At 42.4% G+C, this 24220-nt stretch overlaps 1 protein-coding gene across 2 annotated transcripts in view; it reads left to right on the forward strand.

The window, feature by feature from the left end:
* Positions 1-567: 567 nt before the first annotated feature.
* si:ch211-113g11.6 (uncharacterized protein LOC559008 homolog) overlaps positions 568-24220 on the forward strand; it is a 31829-nt gene continuing 8176 nt past the window's right edge. Inside the window, exons 1-10 of one of the 2 annotated variants that reach the window (XM_046398825.1) lie at positions 568-888; positions 7087-7226; positions 9254-9316; positions 11542-11637; positions 11959-12064; positions 14578-14685; positions 15034-15173; positions 15586-15764; positions 16659-16767; positions 17012-17219. In XM_046398825.1, coding sequence (XP_046254781.1) covers positions 810-888; positions 7087-7226; positions 9254-9316; positions 11542-11637; positions 11959-12064; positions 14578-14685; positions 15034-15173; positions 15586-15764; positions 16659-16767; positions 17012-17219 — 1228 coding nt within the window. In that variant the 5' untranslated portion in view covers positions 568-809. Of the gene's footprint in view, positions 889-7086; positions 7227-9253; positions 9447-11541; positions 11638-11958; positions 12065-14577; positions 14686-15033; positions 15174-15585; positions 15765-16658; positions 16768-17011; positions 17220-24220 lie in introns of those variants that run through there. The other variant, XM_046398826.1, reaches the window with a different exon arrangement.

Consider the following 24220-nt stretch of genomic DNA (forward strand, 5'->3'; position numbering starts at 1 on the left):
TGCTTAACGCAGAGCGCAAACAGCATCTTCACCATTTAGAGAGGTTCACTTTTTCAAATTTCACTCATCTAACTTCACAAATGCAAGCGCTGCAGAGCCAAACTGCTGATTCATTCCCATTCAGGCACTATTGACACAAATCGATTAGACCGCACAGTAGTAGCAGTTGCTGAGGCAATATCGTTATTGGCAGTTGGTGTGAGGGCTTGTGTGCACACATGAAACGGCCCTGAGAATGGGTGAGAATGGCCCCAGGCTCATCAGCCCGGAATTTAGAGTGAAATTACGAAACGTAGTTATTCTGCACACATGAGGTCGTGTTGTCTGTTCTTATATTTCTGTAAGAACAAGTGAAACCTTGATAGAAAATACAAACAAGATTAATAGAAAACAAGATGAGTGACATATTTTAAGGGGCAGTCAGATGCCAAACACCATCTGAAATTCATCTTTCACTCCCAGCAACAGGTATGACGCGCAATCCCACACGTCTGTAGTCAAAAACCAACAGTAATGTGCTCGTAGGCATTTTTGCAATCTCACTTTTCATCCCTGCGTCCCCGCTGAACGACTACACTCCCCCCTTTCGCCTTTTGTTTCCGAGGTGGAGCCTGATACCCCGACTTCTCCCAGCTGAACTGCCGGCGGAGCAGACGGACAAGATAGGACTGGGACCAGCAGTCGGTGGCACAGACCTGGGACGCAGTCGATCGGGGAGAGAGCATAAAGGCGGAAGAACAGGGATTTTGTGGAGCGCTTCGTGCGGTTCAGTCGTTTTACAAAGCGGGTACACACGGCAGAGCCCAAAGATGAATTCTCTCATCCTGCTGTCGCTTTTTGTCGCGGTTATCGCCGGAAAGTCGCCTCGGCTGAAATTTGTTGTGCACGGTAGGCAGTGCTGCATTTTCTGGCTATTGTTCGGATTGAAAACATCCAGCCAATTACTTATGTCGCCAAGCATGTTTTATTAATCTGCCGTATGTGTGTGTATGTGTGTGTGTGCGGTAGGTATAGTGGATGGGTGAATGGATACAGGGATGAACGGATGAGTGAATGGATGGATGGAGTGAGAGTTTAGTCACGAGGTGATGTCGCCAGTTATTTTCCAGTTCTTCTTATTAACCCATGTTGTTTTATCCCCTGTAAAAGCTGCACAAACAGCACCAATAAAAGCCATATTGACGAAGCGGCTACCTCTGGATTAATCTCTTAAAACACCGCCCTCCCCCCTCCAACTGACCGAGTGCTAAATTACGCGCTTCACCATTCAGGCCCCGCACACATGTTCAAAGACTGTAGCAGAAAGAGCATCCGCAGGAAAAAACAGATTCTGTTGTATGATGTTAATGTTAACAAGAGATCATGTGCAGAAAACGACTTTGGTGTTTTCTGAGCCAGTTTGGTCGTTTGTTTCCGTTAAATGTCCACGCTACGTTGTGTACACACTCGTTCAAAGGCACATTTGGATTGTCTGGATCTGATTTGTGCAACTTGTGGCTTCAGTTGGTCCGTTTAACTTCGCCGTATCTCAGTGCACTACAAGTTCCTTGTCTTAAAAACAAAAAGCAAAACACACCATGGCTGGTTGTGTTTCACCGGGCACCTCGGCTGTCATTGGAGACTGCCGTGCGCATCCTCACCTCTAGGCTCACCGAGCAGAACCAGACCAGGAGCGCTCAAAAACAAACCTCTCCTCTGCCGTTTGGAGGAACATGGCGCCAATTCGCCCCCAACACACCGCGAGGTTGCGCCTTTTAAACACCTGGCGGCCACCGCCGAAAGACATTACTGTGAAATATGACTCTTTTGGAGGCTGACACATTCACTGTAGCTCCCGCGTCCTTGCGGAGCTGCAATGCGGGACACGGCAGCTGCTTCACACTGCAGCAGAGGAGTCCCTGAATTGCTTTAGGGTAGCATCCGTTACACATACATAGGCTACATGTACAAATACACAGACATGAGCGGGAGACGGGGAGGGGGCAGCAATGAATGGAAAATTCCAAGCCTACTCAGTTATCTATTCCACTCACGCCTTTTTACACCTCACACAGTCCTCTAATGTATTCAGCAATCAGCGGAGATGGGGGCTGCGTGTCAAGTTATCTGTGTTAGTATCGCTCCCCTCCCCGCAGATGAGCGCAGCACAAAACGCACAAGACGACGATCCCGGACGTGCGTGTCATATCAATCAAATTCGTTGTTATGCAATTGCAGGATGAGCTATGAATGCTTGTCGTTTGGAACACACAAACACACACACACACACACACACACACACACACACACCGTGTACATGTAGGAAACTGCCCATCAAGGCGCAGTTTGAGCCTGAAGCATAAAACCTTCCCAAGGAGCTGGCGCCGTTTCAGCACCTCGGACAGCGCAGAGGTCCTCAGAGGGTAAAATGTCCTCACTTTGCATGTTGATGCCAAATGGGAACATTTGGCGGGTTCAAATACCTTGAAGGAACTGTTCAATGGCTACAGTCTGGTTTTAGGATTTAGGTGCAAAGTGGGTTTAGTTGCAGGAGTTTAAGGGTTAAGGGAGGCCTTGCTGTGGATTGACTGGAATTAATGTAGAGGGTTAGGAAATGCATTACATTGGATTCAACTGGCAGACACTTCAGTGCAGTAAACCTCAGTAGGAACAAGATGTCATTCACGACTGAGTGTGCATCCCTTAAAAAAGAATTAAAAGGACAGAATTATAATAATGTCTACCTTCAAGAGGGTTATAATTTTCTTTTCTTTTCTTAAACTATTTAGTCTGTCCTCAACTGTCTGTCCTTCTCAAAAAATACTGACTATTATAACCTTCATGATGTATTGTCAGTCTATTCTGCAGCGTCCAGAATTTAGCCTGAATTTAGCCTGATATGCTTGAATTGGAAACTGAATGTAGGCTTATGCGTTGTAAATGTAGGAAAAACAAATTTCATCATCAACATGAAATGGAAACATACCATAGACTAACAAATACCAATAATCAACACTAAGCAATAAAATAATATTAAAAATTGTTCATGCAGCGTTACTGTTTTGTCTGTGTGCTGTTTGGTTTTGGGCAGATAGATTTGAGTGGATTTATCAGGGCTTCTAATGGAGACCATGTGACTGTGAGACAGATAAAACAGTACAGTTGCAGGACAGAAAAAAACCAAACAAAGCAAAATGAAGCTGAGCTTAAGGGAGCTAAAAACTCAGTAGAGCTGAAGGGAACCGCAGATAATTCTCTGTGGTTTCATCAATACAAAAGACTCCTCTTACATCACACATACAAATAAATTTGAGCCAGTCATGAAATAATAAACTGCTGATTAGCTGCAGTTCCAATAAAAGACAACACAGTGACAGTAATGTATGGCAAAGTGGAACTGCTTTTTGCTTCTCCACACTTCTTCAAAGGACTGTATTAGGATTAGGTATAAGTAGGGTGAAAAAAAAATGATAGTTTGCCCTACTTTACTATACATTATGAGTACACACCTTCTACTGAATATGTCTGCTTGAGAGTGACAAGGATATCAAAAGGAAGAGGGAGACAAAATGGGACAGAAACATATAGTTCGAAAAAGAAGAGAGATATCGAGGCAAATGCAAAGCGAGGGAGTGAAGGACCGAAAAAGACAACAGCTCATCTCAAGGCTAATTTGACATCTAGAGCTGCATTCCAAATACCGGAACATTTTGCCAAAGTTCAGCCATCATTTGTGTTGACCTTTTCTACCAGCTGAATGCCTCTTCACCTCAGTACAAAAACCCTATAAACCGTGAGGCTGATAGATTTTCTTGTCAAGCTCATAATGGAGGACCTTGAGTTCCATCCACATGATAACTTTGCACTGAAAGATTCTATGCGAATAAAATAGCAGCTGTTACAGGATCTGCTGGTGGTAAACAGAAAAGCTTCAAAAGCTTCTTGATCAAATCCCATTTAATTTGTTGTTTTTTTGTTCTGATATGTAGATTGCTTTGTTCATGTAGTGGAAACTACTCTAAAAAATAACATCTGTGCTTTATTCTTCTTTAATTAGCACATTTCTTATTCCAATTAGGAATTTGTTTCTTTTGAAGTGACTCATTAATTTGAAAATGTTTCCCCCTTGAGTTTAATGAGGGCTTTTTAAAAAAAAATAAGTTGAAAACAAGGGTGTTTTTCTTGGTTCCTGAAAAGCTGACCTTTTAAAAATTCAATGCTTTTTACCCAGCAGCGATGGTTCAGCGTCTAAAGAAAAAAACAAAAAAGGAACACATGCTGACACATACGGATTATAAGAGAGAATGTGACATTTCAGTTGTATATGTGTGAACCTTTTGAAATTGTGTTAAGAAAGACATGGGATAAAATAATATAACAATGACTGTACATTGTGTTCCTTCTAAGTGTTTTCAGTTGTTTGAAGAGGTGGGATGGCAAGTCTCAGCTTACAGCTGTTACACTGTTTAATGCTCTCAACAGAACTTGCACACTGGTTTTATAATGTGAAATGCATACTGATTGTAAACTGGAAAGTTAAGGTTGGATGAAAATTTTGGCCATCAGTTCCATAGTTAATTTTGTCTCACACGGCAATCTGCTAGCTCTGTTGTCTATGGTCTTGTTGAATATCCATCCATCCATCTTTTATACCGCTTATCCGTCAGGGTCGCAGGGAAGCTGGAGCCTATCCCAGCTGACGATGGGCGAGAGACAGGGTTCACCCTGGACTGGTCGCCAGTCAGTCGCAGGGCCAACACACAAAGACAGACAACCACACACTCTCACACTCACACCTAGGGGCAATTTAGAGTAGCCAATTAACCTAATGTGCATGTTTTTGCCTGAGTACCCGGAGAAAACCCACGCAGGGACAGGGAGAACATGCAAACTCCACATAGAAGGGCCCAGACCGGGATTCGAACCTGGAACTCTTGCTATGAGGCAACAGTGCTAACCACTGCACCACCGTGCCGCTCCTTGTTGAATATGTGAAATTAAATTTTAAAAAGTAAGAAGAGGAAAAATTAAATCAAATGGTTGTCCTGAGGAATAAAAACATTATGAGTGACAGTTGGATTTTGGAGCTGCTACATTTCCATTTATGAACTCAGTGGGAGCTTTTACTGTCTCCAGTGTGACACCTAGTGGTAAGGTTTGGTATATTCTGGCTTCATGTCGAACCAGTTTGAAAACTTTTACACCAACGCAAATCTATTTAACAGTTTAGTCAAGTTACACTTTTGTTGTTGTTGTTTTTGTAATTCAAACCAAATAAATGTACATGGCTAAGGTTCACATGTGGCCTTTAGCATAAAGAGCTGCTGGTACAACTCCGGCCATTAATTTACATTTAGCTAGCTTTGGATTTTGACTTTCTTGAGCTTGATGTAACAAAAACCATTTGTTAGGCAGACCTTTTTTCTGTTGTTGAAGCCGGGCAGAGTTAACAGAAGCTATGATGTTTTGCTTGTTACCTTCTTAAAGAAATATTTATGCCAGTCTGTTGGTGTACTCTGTTGGTTGCTAGCTATGGGGTGTTTCTCTCAAGATTGTCAGACAGTAAAATTAATGTATGTATGTTCCCATTTAAGACATCAGTCACATTGGCTTTTGTTCTGTATTCCTCACTGCTTTTGAAGAACAGGCTTCATCAATTAGATTCCCGCCAATCAGAGAGGCCACTGTTTCCATAGAAACTTAGTTGGTTGGTTAGCAACCTGTATCACCACCACTTCATCCTGGCTTTGCTGTCAGACTGGATGTCTTTTTTATTACAGGAAGAAGAAGAAAATCATTACAAATGCAATGTAACCATGACCATATAATCTCCTGCTGTCATTATTAGTGTATCTGTTTATATTAAAATGCTGAGAAAAATGCATCATCAGTTTGGAATTAAATTTAGATTTTATTGCCTACTCATGAAATATGAGAAAATGAAAGCTCTGGAAAATAAGCATTCAATTCTTTGTGTTATTTTTTGTTTTGTCTTTTTTCTGGTCACGTCCCTGTTTGTAATAATGTCTGCCACTCAGATTTCATATCATATTTCATCCATCTATTATCAGAAGGGATCTATTGTCTAAAGAGGCAGCTGGTTTGTTTGCTGCAAAGCAAATGGAGGAATGTACTTTTGGAGCACAGTTCAAATGAAAGAAAGCTGGCAGTCCTATTAAAGGGTTTGAAACTGGTGTTTTATAAACCACTCTTTTAATTGCATGGCATTCATTATTACACTATGTAGTTTTTTTGGTGGGACTGTTTTATATCTTCAAGATGACAATTTAGAAATTGTTCCTCATGCCATGTCTTAAATAGTAGCAGTGATTTTAATCTATTTTTAAGTACAGGCCCTCTTGCAGTGTAGTTAAGTGTGAGTATGACTGGACGGATGAATCAGAAATGCCAAAATGAACTTGTGAGTTTTCTGGAGGTGTCCTGAGTGTAATTCAACCAAGCATCTGTGATGGTGTTTGCCCACATGATTATTTCAGTGATATTTATGCTCCCACCAAGTGCCCTTTTTCCTTGAACACCCAGGACTGTGGAGGCTCCCTGTCTAATGTAAAACCACAAAGGGCAGTAACATCAAATCGAATGTTTTGGTAAATCAAACCAGTTCATAGCCAGGGGTCCTCGAGCTGGCTCCTATATTGACGGCAGATTAAATGCAGCTTAAAATCCACAGGTTTGGCTCTGTGCCATCAGGGCTTCTAGACTGTGATTTGACCTGCCTGAGGAGCTTAAACCGGCTAAATCTGGATCATCTTTTTAAATAACTTCCTGAAACTCAATTTTGCTTTCATGCATCAACCTTTTGTTATTGTGTTTGACCTCCACTTTATGAATCTTTTTTTATTGTTTTTCTGCTTTAGCTGTTGGTTTTATTTATTTCCCTATCGTCCTTATCCTATTTCTCCACCTTTTCATTCTTAAATATTTAGTTTTATGGTATTAAAAATGAAATGGTTGCTGTTGTCGTTGATTTAGCTCAGTTAATTTGCATCAATTAAACTTTGCCACCACAGAGCATATTTTCATTGTACGAACAAAAATACATTTTACACATTTTAATACTTTTATAATATATATTGTTATCCACAGAGCCCTCCAGGTTCCACTTCAACAAACCAGAGAACTACATCAGTATGTACCACCAGGAAGGCAGCGACATTCTGTATGTGGGCGGCCAGGCGATGATCTACGTGCTGACGTTCACTAACAGAGGGGTCCGCGACCTACAGGTACATTTCACTGAGAGCTCATTTTGCTGACGTGCATGCAGACGCTGTGAAGGGATGTTTTAGGGGATTTGATCTCTTAGCTCCAGACAGTCTTTTGTAATGCAGAGCCTTTTTACTGCTGGGCTTTTAAGCCAGTTCATTTCAAAAGATGTTTTGGCAACCAATCGATGTTTGGAAAATGCTGGTCATACATAAGAGTTAAACATGAAAGCAGAGTACTAAAGGTGGAAGGATGGCACACTTAAAACAGAGTTAAAGGCCAGCTTACATACTCATGTTTTTGTCATGATGTTGATTAATCCTCTTATCAGGACTGTTTGAAGATGTACAGTGTGTGCAGGACTGACATTTTGCTTTCTCTCTTAGTTGTTAAGACAGGATTTACACTTTTCATTCCCAGCATAGAGAAGTGGTGAGAAGTGGTTCAGTCAGGCAGCCTAAATCCTGTGTGGGTGTGCAGGACCTTTAAGTCAAGTAAATTTTAGCTAGGCCAAACTTGCCAACTCGTCTCACAAGGTCCTGGTTTGATTCTCAGAGGGGCACTGCTGGAGGTCAGAAGAAGTAGTTGCAGTATGTAACTGGTTCTAACCAAATGTACATTTTTCCGAGTCTGTTTGTGTGAGATACAACAGATATAACAGAGTGATATTTATTAATTAGTGAGGCGTTACTAGTTCTATTCTAGCTTCCAGTCTTACATTCTCCTGGTTTCTGCTCTACACTTGACACACAAGACATGAGATCATCTAATGCTCAGCACCAAAATGAATAAGCATATTTTCCAAAATGTTGTATTGTTCCACTGAACAATGCAGTTAAAGTGACTGGTGTTTTTAAAAGCACTTTTTTGTGGTAAATAGCAACTCTTTCCTGGTGTAAATGACTTATTAATGGCTGGTTTTAAAGGAGACAATTGCAACAAGTAACTCAGTGAAAGTTTTTAACACAAGCAGGAAGTAAAACTCAATTGGTTACTTTGAAAGTATTCCCCTAACACTATTTGCCAGACTCTGCTGGATGACAACAAATATAGCTGCCCTCTTGTTGTGAGGGCGACGCAGTGGCCCAGAGAAGGCAGAGACGGAGCGATGAGAGAGCTGGCCTGCCGCTGACCCAGTTCAGCAGCTGAGGACTGAGGAAGTGGGGTCATGCATACATTAACGAGAGCTACACCTATCTCTCCCTGTGAGCAAAGACAACAGTACTGACCAGGCTAACAATGTCAACACAGGCTCAGGACGACACACTGTGTGGGCTGCAGTGTCAGCACTGACTCGCCTGACAAACTGAACGGGCTCTAAGCTCTGTGTTTCACCCAAATATGACTCTGTCCTATTTTTCAGAATGATCGCAGGCTTAGTGTCGGGTTTTCCTCAGTGGAAACAAAAAAGGGCAGATGGAAAAACAGTGATGGGTGATATGATTTTGATGGTGCATTTACTTAGATAACTAAGCAGCATCTTGTCAGGTTGAGTCACTACCAGTGCAGGTTAGTTTAATGGAGCATCACAGTGGAACAATAACAATTTTCAAAAAGTAAGCAACAACTCGTGGTGTCAGCAACAGAATAAAAGCGTGCAGACTTTGTTTCTGAGACTGAGCAATTGTAATGGGACATATTCACCATTGAAGAGTTAATTAACTCAGTTATCTTCTTCAGCAGTGAAGAAACAGTGTGTGTTTGTTTGGCTGAAGGGCACAACTCTCAGCGTTCCTCCTCTTTCTGTTGCTCCCTTAACCTACATGTGAGGAGTGCCAAGCGACAAGCTCCTGGCTATGCTTTTTGGGGTTGCTGGGAGTAAGTCTGGGAAATGTGAAAAGTACAAGTGGTAGGTAGGACATGTAGAACAAGAATGACAGAACAGGTTGGTGGATGCAGTGAGCGTCACAGAGTGGGGTTTGTTAATGAGGTGGATGTTTGCTGGGAGGATTGTGCTTCAGCAGCAGCAGCAGGGTTGCTGTTTGGTTGCTGAAGCTGCAGAGTGTGAAGGAATTTGGCACAAACTGAACAGTCCTTCCTCCCACAGATCCCAGCGGCATCTGATCAGACTGCAATTGATACCTGCAAGGCCAAGGCTGCACCACTCGAGGTAGAAGCTCGTCCTCCCTGTCAGCACCTCCGTCACTTCTGCAAAGCACTCCCTTCCTCCATCAGTGCATAATCATTGATATCATCCTCTCTTCACTACCATCCTCATCATCATCTGCTGTTGCTCTACAGTAAGGTTCATGCACAGTTAAATGAATATTAATGTTTTGCTATTGAAAAAGTTGAGTAACTTACGAAATAAAGAAAAATAAATACGTGAAAAAATGGTAATTTATACAGATAAGATAAAAGTACACAGGAGACAGCTTCACCTCAAAGCATGCAAACCAAACACTCAAATGAGTGAGCTGTGGGTAAGTGTGGTGACTAATTCCATGAGAATCCTCAGAGAGACTGAGAGAATACCAGGAGATTAATACAATATTCATCCTGAAGTAAGTATAAAAATCTGGGAATGCTTCGATTTAATATGAAATGTTTAGAGGCTAATTAATAATCGTAAGAGGCACAAAATGCAGTGCTGCCTAATGGTGTTTAAAGGTTGTACTTTAAATACTAAGATGATTTTTAACATTCTGCATCAACGAATAATTCCCACATCCATTTTGACACAGTTTATAATTACAGGAAATTAACAAGATCATCGAAAGTAATTTTCCATTTATATTCAGGGTCAAATTCCACATTTCCTTAATAGCAAAAAGGAGAGTTAATTTTGCCTCTCTACTTAGCCAAATTGAATACTTGAAATGCTTAAAGTAGCGCCTTGTTAAAACTCAAAGGTAAATGAATCTTTCAGCCAAATCCACCAGGGTGCACATGGTGTAAACTTCACTGACGCTCATGTCTGCAATGGATTGCTTCTGAATGTGTGTACAGAAGGAAATGTGGAGAGCATCAGGGGCATTAGAGAGCTGTGGGATCTCGGCCGACATTGCTGTCTTTAAGAGGCTGTGGTGCGCTCTTATTCTAGACAGTCTAATCTCCACTGGGGGTGGAGGGGGTGGGGGGTTAAACCAGTTATGGTTAAAGAGAAGAGAAATGTTAACTGCACCTCTGTGGTGAGCTCTGACATGCCACTTGTCTGCTCACTGCCTAACCTCCATACACTTAACACCTCAAAGGACACTCTGCTTTCTGCAGTGGCACTGAACATTGGCTCTGGACATTAATCTTGACTATGGTTAGACACATGCTGGGCTGATATTCCAGTGAGCGTTGTTTCTTAGCAGTGTAAGGAGTTTCTTTTAAAAGTGCAGTAAAATAAAATAACATGACATCTCACCACAATGTGAGATGAGCTCTAGCCTGATGAGAAATGAAGACATTGGTGTGAGGTTTGCATCAGCCAATGAGACCGTGAAAGTCACGTCAGCAGCACAAACTTGTCCGCTATTTTTCCAGACTCTAAATGTAAGCCAAAGCCTAACCGTCTTCAAACCCAATCCTGTTGTTATAACCTCAGTCCTAGATTTTTGTGCAGATCACAAAAATAAAACAACTCAAAGTATTTCCCTCAAGAACATAAGTACATAAAGTAAAAACATACTAAAGTTGCATACACTCAAACAGAAATTACGCACCCACCCGCCCTCCTACTCGTCCACCTACACACACTTACACAAGCTCTGGCCCTGTTTTCTGGACTTAGCGATGTACTTCCTCTGTCTCCAGTTTTTACTTACCTTGTTTCCATCAGAATTTGGGATATTATTGTTTTCTAAAAAGCAGTCGTTTGTTGAAGACAAACTCTAACAAACTTGACCACACATGAGTGACACTGCAACCTAAAACCAGACTTTAGCCTTTAAGGGAGAACTCTGTGTTCATTTTCATCCATCCAGTAATGTCTTGGAGTCAATTTTCTGTACTTAATGAATAAGTGATGCATATGGAGTATTGCAGTGGTGTACTGCAGGGCCAAGTCTCCTGTTTGCTGTCTGCCAAAAATGATCAGAGCATGGATTGCCTCCAGTTCCTTTAAAATCGCTCTCTCTGAGCAATCCGCTTTTGCTCTCGTAATCTGTTTTGTCTTTGTCTTTCTCTGTCCCTCTATTCCACCTTCCTCTCTTGCTCTGTTTGTTTTCCTCAGTCCTGTGGTCTCTCTTGTTTCCTTTCCCCCTTTGTGCTGCCTTTCCCTCTCTAATCACTTTTTCACATGCTGCATCTTTAATCCCCCTGCCAATCTGTGTGTTTTTCTCCCACTTGCTTCTCCCTCATTTTCTGCTTTTGTCTCACCTCCTTTACTGTGTTTTTCTCTTCCAGCTGGAGTGCGATAATTTCATCACCGTCATTCAGAAAGTAAATGACACAATGATAGTATGCGGGACAAATGCTGGGAGCCCCAGGTGCTGGATGCTGGTAAGAGATTCCTTAAAATGCTTAGAAATCCTTTTGCAGCTGCTCCTCAAGCCTAAACGGTCTCAAGATCGATTGCAATTCGTATTCATTTATTTGCTCATTTATTTCTTCCTGGTTAGATGAAAGCCAGGAGTTATTTATTGCCATGGGGGATGTTCTCATTTAGTAATGATTATGTACTCACATGAATAACTTAAAATTTCCTTAACCATGTGTGGACAACACGATAGAGAGTTTGTAAAAAACTGTAAGATGTGTAATGTGTGATGATACATTCATCAAACACCTCCAGGCTCAAACACCTCCTCCCTCTCCCGCCAGGTGAACGACACTGTGCTGACTGACGTCCAGGGCAGCGGGCAGATAGCGTCGGCCTCTGACATCTCACCACCCTACCCTTCACAGAGGTCCATCAGCTTGCCTGCAGGTAACAAACGCAAAAGGAAATTACAGGTCTGCATACAGGAGCTCATGATTCACTGGGAGGAAAAGAAACATTCTTGGTAAAGAGTAGTTTTATGGTTGGTAGCGAAGTTGATGAACATAAATAATCTTGAGTTGGAGGCAGATGTTAGTTAAAGAATGTCATAGTTTTTTTTCTGATGGAAGTCTCATTGATGTCCATTTTATAAGGGTAAATAAAAGTGTCACCGGTTCAAAAGTGTCACTTTTTTCAACCATCAACAGCTCTTCTGTTAGCTTTGCTCATTTGAGTCAGAAGCAGCAGAGCGACACTGGTGAGTCTGCAGCTCCCTGGGACAATCTGTCTCTTATTATCAATCTCTGTTCATAACATGCAAATGAGTAAATGCTTTTACCTAAAGTACCTTACAGTATTTCAAAGAGCTCCTACAAGACAGGTGTATCGGTCGATGTACCAGTAGATCACGTAGTACTTGGCCATAACATATGCACTCTGCCTAAAGCAAGATGTAATTTGGAATTTTTATTACTGAAAATAGTGCTAATTGGTCAATATCTGCAACAGGATTTCTTTCTCCTGTGCTTTTTCTCCTGGCATTTATAGGAAATGCTGAGCCACCTTGAAACTGTATTTTCTTTTTGTAGATCGCACAATTCTTCAGTTATAACAAACAGCTCTCAGTCTCTTACATGTAGGACTGTTTATCCATCTAGATTGTTCTGGTGTGAGTTGCACAGTCTTGGCAATTCTGGCTGTTAAATTAAATGGCACTTTGCTTATGGTGCTCAGAATGCCTCAAATTTCAGCAGCCGGGTCTCTTTCCAGAAAGCATGACCCACTTACTCGAGGTAATTCAAAGCCCATGTTGTGAATACAGCAGCACAGGCAGAAAAGTGCATGATGGATGAGAGGCTCATGCTCATGACAGGGCAGGATGTAAACATTAATGGCTCCCTCCTGGACTAAGCTGTAACATTAGCTAGCTTCGTTGTCTCGTCCATGAGTCAATGCAAGGATGTAATCTTCTTTGTGCAGTCGGCAGACAGTTTGGCAGAAAGAAAATAGGTCCTACGTGCAACTGTAAACATATGGAAAAACCCTTGTTTGTTGATTGTGAGGTGATTTTTTTTTTTGCTGGTCATATATGTAATTTGTAAAGCCAATGGAAAGAAATCATGGAAAGCATTGATAACATGACGTTGTTGTACAACTCACTGCACCAACAGATTCAGAGAGAATTCCGGCTGGAGTTTCCTGTTGGACGTTCAACAGAAAAGGTTGATTACTGCACAGTGGTAACTGACCAGGGAAATTGTTTTGGGAATGAAATGTAATAGAATCCATCTTGCCAACAGATAACGAATATCTGTAATAGACAAGAATATCCTTTGAAGTCTGAGTAGTTTTGACGGCTGACAAACCTTAATTGTTGGGCCTTGCACTTGTATAAATGCCCTGCAGGTTTTGTTTATTACCATTACTTCCCCAGAGTCGAGGTACATGCATATCTCAGGAAATTCAATATCGGACCCCATTTCGGCTTTCACAGACCACTGACTGTCTGGTAGGTTGTACCAATCATTGTCATAGCCAGTGGCAATCTTATCAAGGGTTTCATTGTTTTCCTCCCAGCGCCGTAACTCTCCTGTTCAAGCGACCGCAGTTTTACCACTCAGCAACAACAGAGAGAAACATGGCTCCTGTATCTCTGTGAAAATACAGGCCTGCTGATAAAATGTCACATTCTGCAAATTCAGCTCCATTAAACTGAGTAATTGTTTGGGTATAATTAATCCATTTCACAAGGTCACCCCATGGACTTGAGCATCTCGGACCTCTCTTCAGGGAACGGAGCTCCCAGTCATGTGATTATTGAGAAGTGCCAGGTCACATTAACTAAACATCGACGTTCTGAATGAAACTGACCTTCCAGTTGTTACGGCGCCTGATGAGGGACGGACAAATTGTCTGTTTTTCTTCCTAATGCAGATAGATTGTTTGTAGAGACACTCAGAAATTAGCGAGAGGTTAGCGTGCGCTGCTCCTCCAGATGGGCATCGATTGCTGAAGCAACAAGCCGGTCCTTTGCTTGATTTGAGCAACGTTCTAATAACGATCTGTCCTAATTAAGGCATTACTGCCACCATTTCAAATACCTCCCCTCTTCATTGCTATGGAGACAGAGCTCTAAGTGGGGTTTAAAGAATATGGTGATTGGTGGATGCTCATCAGTGCAGTCAGCTATCCTGCCTTGATGTCTTCTTTGCTCTTGCTCTCTTTTGTCTTAGATCCTGTTTTTTTATTCTGTCTCCTCCTGGGCCTCCTTTTTTCTGTCTCCACTCTCCCTCGCTGTGTTTAATGTTCTCTCTCGGTATCTTCCTTTCCCTTCAGCTTCAGTCAATCCCCTTATGTGTCGCTCCAAAGTCTCTTCCTCTCTCTTTGAACCTTGTATCTTCTCTTTTTTTTACCCACTATTCACCCTCTCTTTTCTCTGTCTTTTTTCCTCACTGTCTCAGATGGGAGTCTGTATTCTGCTATGTCGTCGGTGGCAGGTCACGCCGGCTCGATTCGGCGTACGTTTGGCTCCCAGAAACTCCTGAAGACGGAGAACGTTTGGCTGCTGAGTGAGTAGGAGGAGGGGAGTCATGCAGAAACTGTAGAGGTTTAGACTAATGAACATGGAGATTGTGGGTGGTACTCTCTAAATCCTCCACTATGATTCCCATGGGAAGAATAACATGTAGGTGTATTCACTGCCATTATGCTTATGGTTTGGGTCACATCATCAACAGCAGTAAAATCAGAAGCATATCCACTGAGAGCAGTCATTTACACTCCGCTTTATTCCCACACATCTTCGTTCTAGTTCGGTATTAGCAGCTTGCCCTTAAAAAGGTGATGTAATCATGATGTAAGACTACAAGCAGTCAAGGGACAAAATTTCATTGGACATGTTTAAATCTCTTCACCAGATCCGCAGTTTGCTGGTGCTGCCATCATCCCGTCTTCATTAAAGTACAAGGAGGAGATCTACTTCTTCTTCAGTGAGATCAACAAGACAGCCAGAGTGGACGAGGAGCCTTACAGGGCGCGCATTGGCCGCATCTGCACGGTAAAAACCCAGCTTATGTGCCTGTGTTTGGGCAAGTGTGGACAAATCCAGATCTTAGTGGCTCCCCAACGTTTTCTACTCTTGCAGCCTCCCCACATGTTGCCTTTATTTGAGCTGTGAGCTGTAGTCCAAGACTGGTTTGCCCTTTGCGTAAGAAAGCCACTGGTTTTAAGTGAATCACTAATTAAATGAACACAACACAACACAAGGTGATATAGTACCATTTGGAACTGATGCTGCTGAAACACTTTCCAGTCAGTCTTGTCAAACAGGTGTTTCCCAATCATCCATCAAAGGCAAAGCACCTGCTGCCCTGTGTGACTCCTGATTAAACTTCTGCTTTAATACCGACAGTTTATCTCAGATGTCAGATAAAGACAACCAAATCACAGCCCTTTTATGTTATTTTCAGGTGGATGAAGGGGGCATCAAAAACCTGCTGGCAGACTCTTGGACCACCTTCATGAAGGCCCGGGTGATGTGTGGTGCAGGGAACACTCAGCAGCAGTACAACAACATGAAGCAGGCGGTGGTGCTGACAGCACAGGACAAGAGAGCCGGAGTCATGTACGGCCTCTTTTCCAACGCATGGTGAGCTGGAACATATAACCGACCACAGTTTCACCAAATTTTTATCTAGAAGCACAGTGTGTAATGCAATGACCTAATATGACATAATTTTATAATTATATAATTGTAGTACTGATGAACTCAAAGGTGTAAATTCCTAAAGTTGTGAAGTACTTGACAGTATACCCACGGAGGAAGAGCAGACACAATCCAGGGTCAAAGTCCTGCTTTTCCAAACTGCAGTACACACATGCAGTTAGTTATTGCAGATTTTTATGACTATATGCATTTTAAATATCTGTGTGGCTTTGAATTGTTTGAAAATGTATTGTTACAGTTAATTTAAAACACATTTGTTATATCCAAGAGCAGTGAGCTAAACGCACTTCCACCAACGGATGACGCCAGAAGAGCTGGTCTTTGACGTTTATACATTACAGAAACTTGCATGCTCTATTAGCCACACATTCAGAGAGATAGTCATACGGCTAGCTTAGTTAGCAATCAACTGAACAAATTAACAAATGACAAATAGCTATAGACTAATTAAAACAGTGACTCAGTAAGCAGTAATTGGGGATTAGAAGATGCATCTAAACATTTGATTGGTCATAAAGGCAGTTTCAGTTAAATCAAATGAGCTTATGCTAACTGCTTGTTAAAAACAAAGTAAAATTCATAAGTTAGCAAGCAGCATGCCACTAGAAAAGGAAAAATCTAGAAAATAAATTGACTGGTGACAACGGATGGCAAGCTGACACTGATTCTTTCTGAGGGGTCCAGTGCCCTCGATCAAGCCAGGGATTGTATATATTCACTGATTCGGCTGTGAATTTTTAGCTGTGCCCTTTCGTGTCCACCACCTGCCCTACTTTTATTGTCAGTGTAATTACTCCTCCCTCTGCCTTTGTTCAGGGGCAGAACAGTGATCTGTGCTTACTCCATTGAAGATATCGACCAGGCTTTCTCCACATCCAAACTGAAGGGCTACAGCAGTCCAATCATCGGCAGTCGCCCCGGGATGGTAAGAAAAACCAACAAGCTTTTTATTTCTTTTGCTGTCACACCAATCTGTTGAAACAGCACTGAGAAAAAAAATGGTGCAATTGCATGAGTCATGCTTTATTTGAGTGGTGAAAAGACTGGTGCTATTTTTGAAAGTTGTGAGTTAATAAGAGAGAATCAATTTTGGACTCTTTGGCCAAGGACATTTTGTTTATTTAAGATTCCTGCCAAGACTGAATAGACTACATCACTTCTCCACTCAGTGTGTGCGCAAAAACCTGACAGCAGGAGGTCCCAATGACATCAAGAACCTCGGGGTGATCAGATACCACCCAGAAATCGAGGATGTGATCCGGCCTGTCGGCGTGGCTCCACTCGACCTGCCCACAGATGACCAGATCACACACACCGTGGCGGACATTGTCCTGGCAGTCAACGATGAGCACTACAGTGTGCTGTACCTCGGAACAGGTGTGTGTGTTTCAGCTGTTTGTTTTTAGATACAGCCATATTGTGCTTTACGTTTGTCAGTTATCGTCTCGGGTGGAGACGTCTTTGCTTGGATGTGCATAACAGAAAAGTAGCTTTTCCTCATCTAGCCTGATGGTGTCTTGACTCTTAACAATCTAGAAACTTAGAAACTTGTAGGAAAAAATAAAAGCACTTCTACACTTCTTGTGGCATCTCTGTAGAACATAGTCACCAGAATCAGAAAAAGCTCCCAGATGTTTGATTTTCAGCCTCAGGAAGGTCCTGACTTTGTTTGTCTGCAGTTTTGTGGTGGACAGGTAGTGTGCAGTTGGTTTATCAGAGCTCATTTGCTTCAAACAGCTGCCTGCTCCTGCTGGTGATGGAAATTGTGTTGACAGGTGAGACTGAATCAGACATTAAATCGGCTGTAAACCCAAAATGAGCTCAAAAGAGGCAAAAGGCTCTGAACAGCTGCAGTAATGGCAATAATCCTCTGTTGTTCTGTCCCAATTTGAACCACTTCCACAATACACATCATCCTGTGATTCGCTGTTAATATAAAAGTCACTGTGTCTCATTACAGAGACACAGGCCTCGAGTTACAGTTCAAAATGAAAGTCTTTACTGGGAAACCAGGCAGTGGTACACAGGTGATCAGTCTGAACAAAGCAAACAAGTCCAGACGGGGAGGAGGCAAAGCTCCAAAAACCAGAGAGCAAAGTCAAAAACCGTAGGAACTAACACGACTAAAAGGCAATGAACTCAGAAGGCAGAACAAAGACAAGCTGGCTGGGGAAAAGGCAGACCAGGAGAGTATCTGAGTGTTTTGTGCCAACCAGTGATTCCTCGCAACCTGCAGAAATTATTCCCCTGCCACCATCAAGGGGGATCTTCCAGTCCCTTAAATGCATGACAAGTAGTGAAGAGAGAGAAGCTTGAATGTTTTTATTGACTGATCAGCCGATCTGACAGCAGATCAGGAAAACTAAAGCAAAAAGGACTCTAATTTCTTCTGTTCCTTTTCGAGTAGACAAACTACGTCTCAGCTCCTCCAGGAAAATATGAGATGAGGGATATGAGGAGCAGAATAATGTGTTGTCACCTTGTGTGTGTGATAAATGCAACACTTAGGAAGATATATGGTAATGTAATTGCAAAGTGTTGTGGCATCACACAGAGCAGCGGTTTGTTTTATACCTTACAGCACAATCTACACACATACATTCTCGCACAGCTAATTGGTGCAGACAACAATAATGCAAGTAAACAGATGCTAAGCCTAAGTAATAAGGACAGAAAGCCCTGATTCACACATAACTCAGAAGATCTGAAAAAGAATCGCAAATGATTGTAATCAACAACAGTATGCTTCTAACAATCGGCTAAACAGGACTTTCAATGGGCGTGAAAGATTTTTCATATTTATCTATTTATCTGATAGATACGGTTTGGAAGTGATCGTTGGCTGTCAAAAGTGACACTGTGGAAAGAGTTGAAAAAGATTTAACATTTGGCAGTGTTGGCTGCTCTGTCCTCGTGTCTTTCTGTCTCTCCCGTTCTTGCTGGAAGGAGCTAAGATGTGAGGGACACAAGGAGACATGTTAGCATAATGACAAGCACCCTACAAGTATGAGGGTTGGCAGGTAGCAAGACCAGGAGCAAGCGAGTGATTGAGAGCAGGTGTGAACGATCAAGGTGACAGCAGACACGTGAGGGCGGCGACTGTGGCGACAAGACATGCTAGTAAAGAGAAAATAAAATAAATAAAAGTAAGTGTCACCGGTTCAAAAGTGTCACTAACCCTAACCCTAACCCTAACCCTACCCTAACCCTAACCCTACCCTAACCCTAACCCTCTTACTGCTCAGTGCTGCAACGATGCAATGAAAAACAGCAAAAAATGATATATGATGGCCATCACAAGCATTCAGTTAATGCTATTGCACTGTGAAAGAAAATAAAGCCCACAGCTGAGAGGTATGCTTCAATTCTGAATTCAAGCACTAAGATCTGGAAAGTGACACAAGGTCAAAATCTATTCAAATGACTCCTGGCCTTCGCACCATTCTTTCCATTTGGTCAAAGCAGCAACAATGACGCGCTGCTGTTGCCCATAGCAGTTACTCCAAAAACTGCCTCATGCCTCAGGGAGATTACTATGGCAACCATCACAAGTCATATGCTCGTGTGTGTGTGTGTGAGCTCAACACGCTGAAGTTCACTGAAAGATGGGAGAGTGTCACCACATCCACTGCAGCGAAATTCCTTGCTCCTGCACCAGATGAGTCCTTGCCATTCTTCAGGCATTTCTGGGTTAATTCTAATAATAGCACATCGAAAACAATGTTGTGTTAAAAAAGAAGAGATGATGGCCTCTCGCTGTGGGCTTTAATAACTGTGTCAGTCATAGGCAGGAAAGGATGGAGTGCTATGAACAGCTACGGGTCTCTGCCGTGGCCTAAAAAGAAACTGGAGCAGTTTGAGTCGCACTGGCATCTGAGGCCAGAGGAACAGGTTGTACTGGAGATCTGCTGTTCCACACTGAACGTTTCCTGTTTCTTCTTTTTTATTTCTGTTTTCGAAAGCGGACAGTTAGATGTGAAAGTACTGGCTGTTACTCCTGACTATTTCTGCTCCTGTGGTTTGTGAAAGGAAAAGGTTCCTCTGATCTCTTCCGAATTCCGTTTTTATCGCGCTCCTTTCCCCTCCTGTTCAATATTGCATCACCCTCACTTTAGGGCACTGGCAATAAATATTCACAGGCATGAATCTGCATAATTGATTTCAAACATGCTCACGTATCACTGCAAATGATGGAGAGAAGCTCCCTCCTTGAAATAATCCAATCTGTAGTGCGCGAGGCAGACAGACAGACAGCTCTGCCTGATGGATAGTTGAATTATAGCAGCTTAAAAGAATCAGGAGAGAAGAGACGAGCCAGGGTCCAGCTCTGGACCTGTGACAGTGAAATCGAAGCAGATGCATTTCGGGTTCCCGTGGGACATTAGTCTTCCCTTGTGATGGAAATTCCAATAAATATCCTTCACAATGATGAGCTCAGAGACACAAACCGCACCGGCAATTTTTGTGCGAGAAAAAAAGCGTTGGTTGATATTAGTGTGGTGGCCTGGAGGGCAAATATCACTGAGCATTCAAACAATAAATGTCTTTGAAAGGAAGGAGATCAACCTAAACAGGGCTCCCTCTGTTGAAAACCAGTTACCGTAGTTCACAAGTCACATATTTAAATGAACTCGGGTGCATTTTGTCTGTGTGGCGCAGTGAGAGCCCTGCGGAAGCAAATATCCGCCCAACTTTTCAGGTGCATCCGATGGGGTTGTTTGGTCTGCATCAGACAAACTGTGCTGTGTTTGTTTGAGAATGCAAAGCAGACCAGCCAGAGGACGACGCACTGGTCAGTGTGTGACATGTGCACGAATCAGAAGCAAAACCACTGCTCAAAACACTCCAAGACCTCCATGGGTTAAATAAATTTGATTGACAAATGGGTTCAGTCCAGTACATGCAAAAACATTACAAGTGGTACAAGTTAATGCTTCAGCATAATGTTTTGAAATGAGAGATATGGAAAGCAAATCAGAAGAACAATTTTTTTGATTTAATCTGGGGAGTTATTGAAATACCAAAACATTCTAAGTTTATCCAATTCACTGTTTTTAAATCATTCATTAAAATGTAACCTGTGGAGTTTTTGACCTCGTTTTCCTTCGGTTTGATTAAAGCAAACACTCGCTGGCTGCTCAACACTTCTCCAAGAATTTCCCTCCAGGGATTAATAAAGGAATTCTGATTCTGATTCTGATTCTGAACACTTGAGCTCAAGTGGAGTGACGAGACTGTGGGTGCCGGGCACAAGGGCACCTTGATGGGAGTGGAGAATATTACTCATCTAATTTCCTCTCATCTGATGTCCCCACCCACAGAGGCACACATCTTGTTTATTCTGGTCACAGTCGTCTGGCACAGAGATGTATTTGGACGAGGAATTCACTTTATAACGCTGGCGTAGACGAAGCTGACAGGGCGGTGCCGTGCAGTTTACCGAGTCCTAATGAGATAAATCGCTTAGCGTACACTCTGAGTTTTAGACCTGACTAACTGGTCTCAGTGGGACTTTGCCTGTGAGATACAGTCTGACAGAACGCTGCAGGATTTGACAAAGTTAATTTCGCTGTCTTTAGATCATCAGACAGCAAATAATTCAGTAGATTTTATGCATCTAATAACCAACCACTTCAATGTTTGTCATCTTGAAAACATGGCAGACAGGGATATTAACAGCAAGCGGATGGAAAAACTACCTTCACGCTCATAATAGACTCGAGACAGCGCAGTGGACGCCTCATGTTGCCTAAAAACATTTGATGATTTGAAAATCAAACTGACATAAAGTCTTTGATTGTTTAGTCCTAATTGTGACCTGATTTCTACAGATAACACTCAAGAAGAACTCAGTCCCAGTTCCTTTTCATCAGAAGTGCTTTCACTCCAGCTGATTCTGTAGCCATGGATACAGCTGGAAAACAAGGCTGGTGTATTTTAAATCAGTGTAGTCTGGGGCCCAAAGGCAGCTTTTGGGCTAATCTGAACCACAGGCAAGTTGGTAAAGTTACTGAGGTTTAGTAGGTAAGAGATGCTAAGGGAATGTGACGGGTACAGTGTCAAAAATAAGATTTACTTTATTGTTTACTTCATTTACTAAAACTAAGGTTAACAAAAATAAACAACTGAGGGTGAAGTTCAGCAATGAATGTAGTACATGGATGTGTACTGTGATGTGTGACGAGCTAAACAATGTGTTTGCAAAAACATCATGGACAAACAAACAAAACAAACTCGGGACATTTCACTGTCCAATATGTCCGGTGTCTCAGACTGTGATGTTTGGCTTGTGAAGGGAGAAAAGAGCCGGAGGTGAAAACCGACTTAAGGGGGCTAAAATAATTGATTCCCAAAGCTGAACTGCGAGTCACTTAGCGCTGCAGACAAGTGCCAGCTCCAACCAACAATGCTGGACACAGAGCAAAATCTACAGTCCAGTTCAGCCACCCAAAGACATCTGTCTGTTGTGTCAGGGCCCTAAAGAGCCACTTAGGAATAAAGCAGCAAAGGCGAGAGCCAGAGGAAAACTGGAGCAATTAGTCTCTGAGGCTGGCGATGGTTGGAAATGGAACAAAAAAGTGTGTGAGTGAAACATTTCTTCCCTTCAGTTAGTCAGTGACAGATTGACCACCAGAAGAAGTAAAGCTGCTTGGACCCTTTCAGTCATGGAGGCGCTACGGCAGAAAGCTCCCCTCAGGGACGGAGGAAATGTCGGAGCCTTACACTTGTTTCAAGTTGACTCTGTGTTTGAGATCAGAAGCTATTTTCTTTTTTTGCACAGTGTGACATTCGAGGTGGCAGTAGCTTAAAGGTTAGAAAGGCAGACCGAGGTGACTCCTGACCGGGACAAACGTGAGTTGGGAAGGTAAATGACAGCAGCTCAGTGTTATTGTGTACAGTTTGCACCATCGAGAGGAAGGAAACAAATCATGTTAGCAAAAGAGGAATCTTTAGCCCAGCTGGAAAAATGTGTACATAAACTTTACTGTTGGCCTTATGTCCAACAGTCAAAGCTTTTAGGGATAGTGTGCATAAAGGTAGTGTTGAAGTTTCTCACTGTAAAAGAACGTGCTCAGCAACCTGTCCCTGGACAAATAAAACTAAAAAGCAGATCCTCTCAGCAGATGTGGTATGAGTTTCGCATCGTCACCCTTTTCCCTCTCACAATGTCTTGCTGCTATTTTTGTGCTGATAAACTGTTTTGATTAAAGAGCTGAAAATAGCTGTAGACAGGATTAAAGAAGCATAAGAGAATAAACTGGTTGAAGATGGGGACAGTTATACCACTGACTACAGAGAAAGAAAAAAACAAAGACTTGAAGTTTCTGAAAAAGAGACAAAAAAGGTGCGAGTGACAGCAAGAGCCTGCCTGTCTACTCGCAAATGAGAAAGTGGCTCGTGGAGGGAGCATTCAGGAAATAAAGGTGCAAGATGAAAAGGTACCACTGTAATCACATTTTCACAGCGGGGAATGTAAAATAATTTTAGATATGACAAAAGACAAAATGAGCAAGAATGTCTGCAGGGGGCCTTTCAGTCTGTCAAGTCATAATTTGGAAAGGAAGGAGCAGTCGCCAGGACTCGTGCGTGAGGGAATGCAAATATTAAGAGCCCAGAGGAACATTTTGATTGGCTTTCAGTCCAGAGAAAATATCTCCATCATCAGCACCAAAACAGGTACAAGGTAATGAAGGAACACTGAGCAGAGCCTGAGAGTGTAAACAGCCTGTGAGTAGTGCTGCACTTAGCTGTCTGCTGGTGTAACAGTCAGGGTAATGCCTCCTCCATTTTCAAAATCAGGCTGCATGCAAGACAGCACGATTGAGTGCAAAATCGAACAAAGATCCCAGCAGGCCTGTGAGGCTGCTGGAATAACCACCAGCATTACTGCTACAATAAAAGATATGTGCATAAAATATCGTTGGCCAGTGTGCCTGATCTGTACAGGATGTTTCTGTGTATTGTGTATTGGCCCATGGGCTGCTTTCACTCTGTTTTATTTCATGTGGCTATTTGTCATTGTTGGCTGTGCGCTCCTCGTCTATCAGCAGTGAAGAGCTACTGCCCTGCTGTGCTCCTTTGTCTCTTAAAAATTAGATTTCAGAATTAAAATGATGTAAAAGAACAAGCTCCCACAGCCATTTTTCCACTCAGTTATGTTGAAACAGGAACAAATTAACAAGTGTCTCTTGTTTAGTCCAGTCCTTTTACAGTTTTTCTGTGCTGGAATTCTGCCAGCCTGAGTTTAGTCCTGGGAGCTAATTTGATTAAAAACAAAACACAAAGCTTCAAACTGCGATAAGGAAAGTCTTGTGTTTTTGTTGAAGTGCTAGAAGCGAAGGCAATCTCTCATTCAATCTCAGAACTGAGGAAGCCTT

Source organism: Scatophagus argus, chromosome 9 (genome assembly GCF_020382885.2).
Source record: "Scatophagus argus isolate fScaArg1 chromosome 9, fScaArg1.pri, whole genome shotgun sequence".
NCBI lineage: Eukaryota > Metazoa > Chordata > Actinopteri > Scatophagidae > Scatophagus > Scatophagus argus.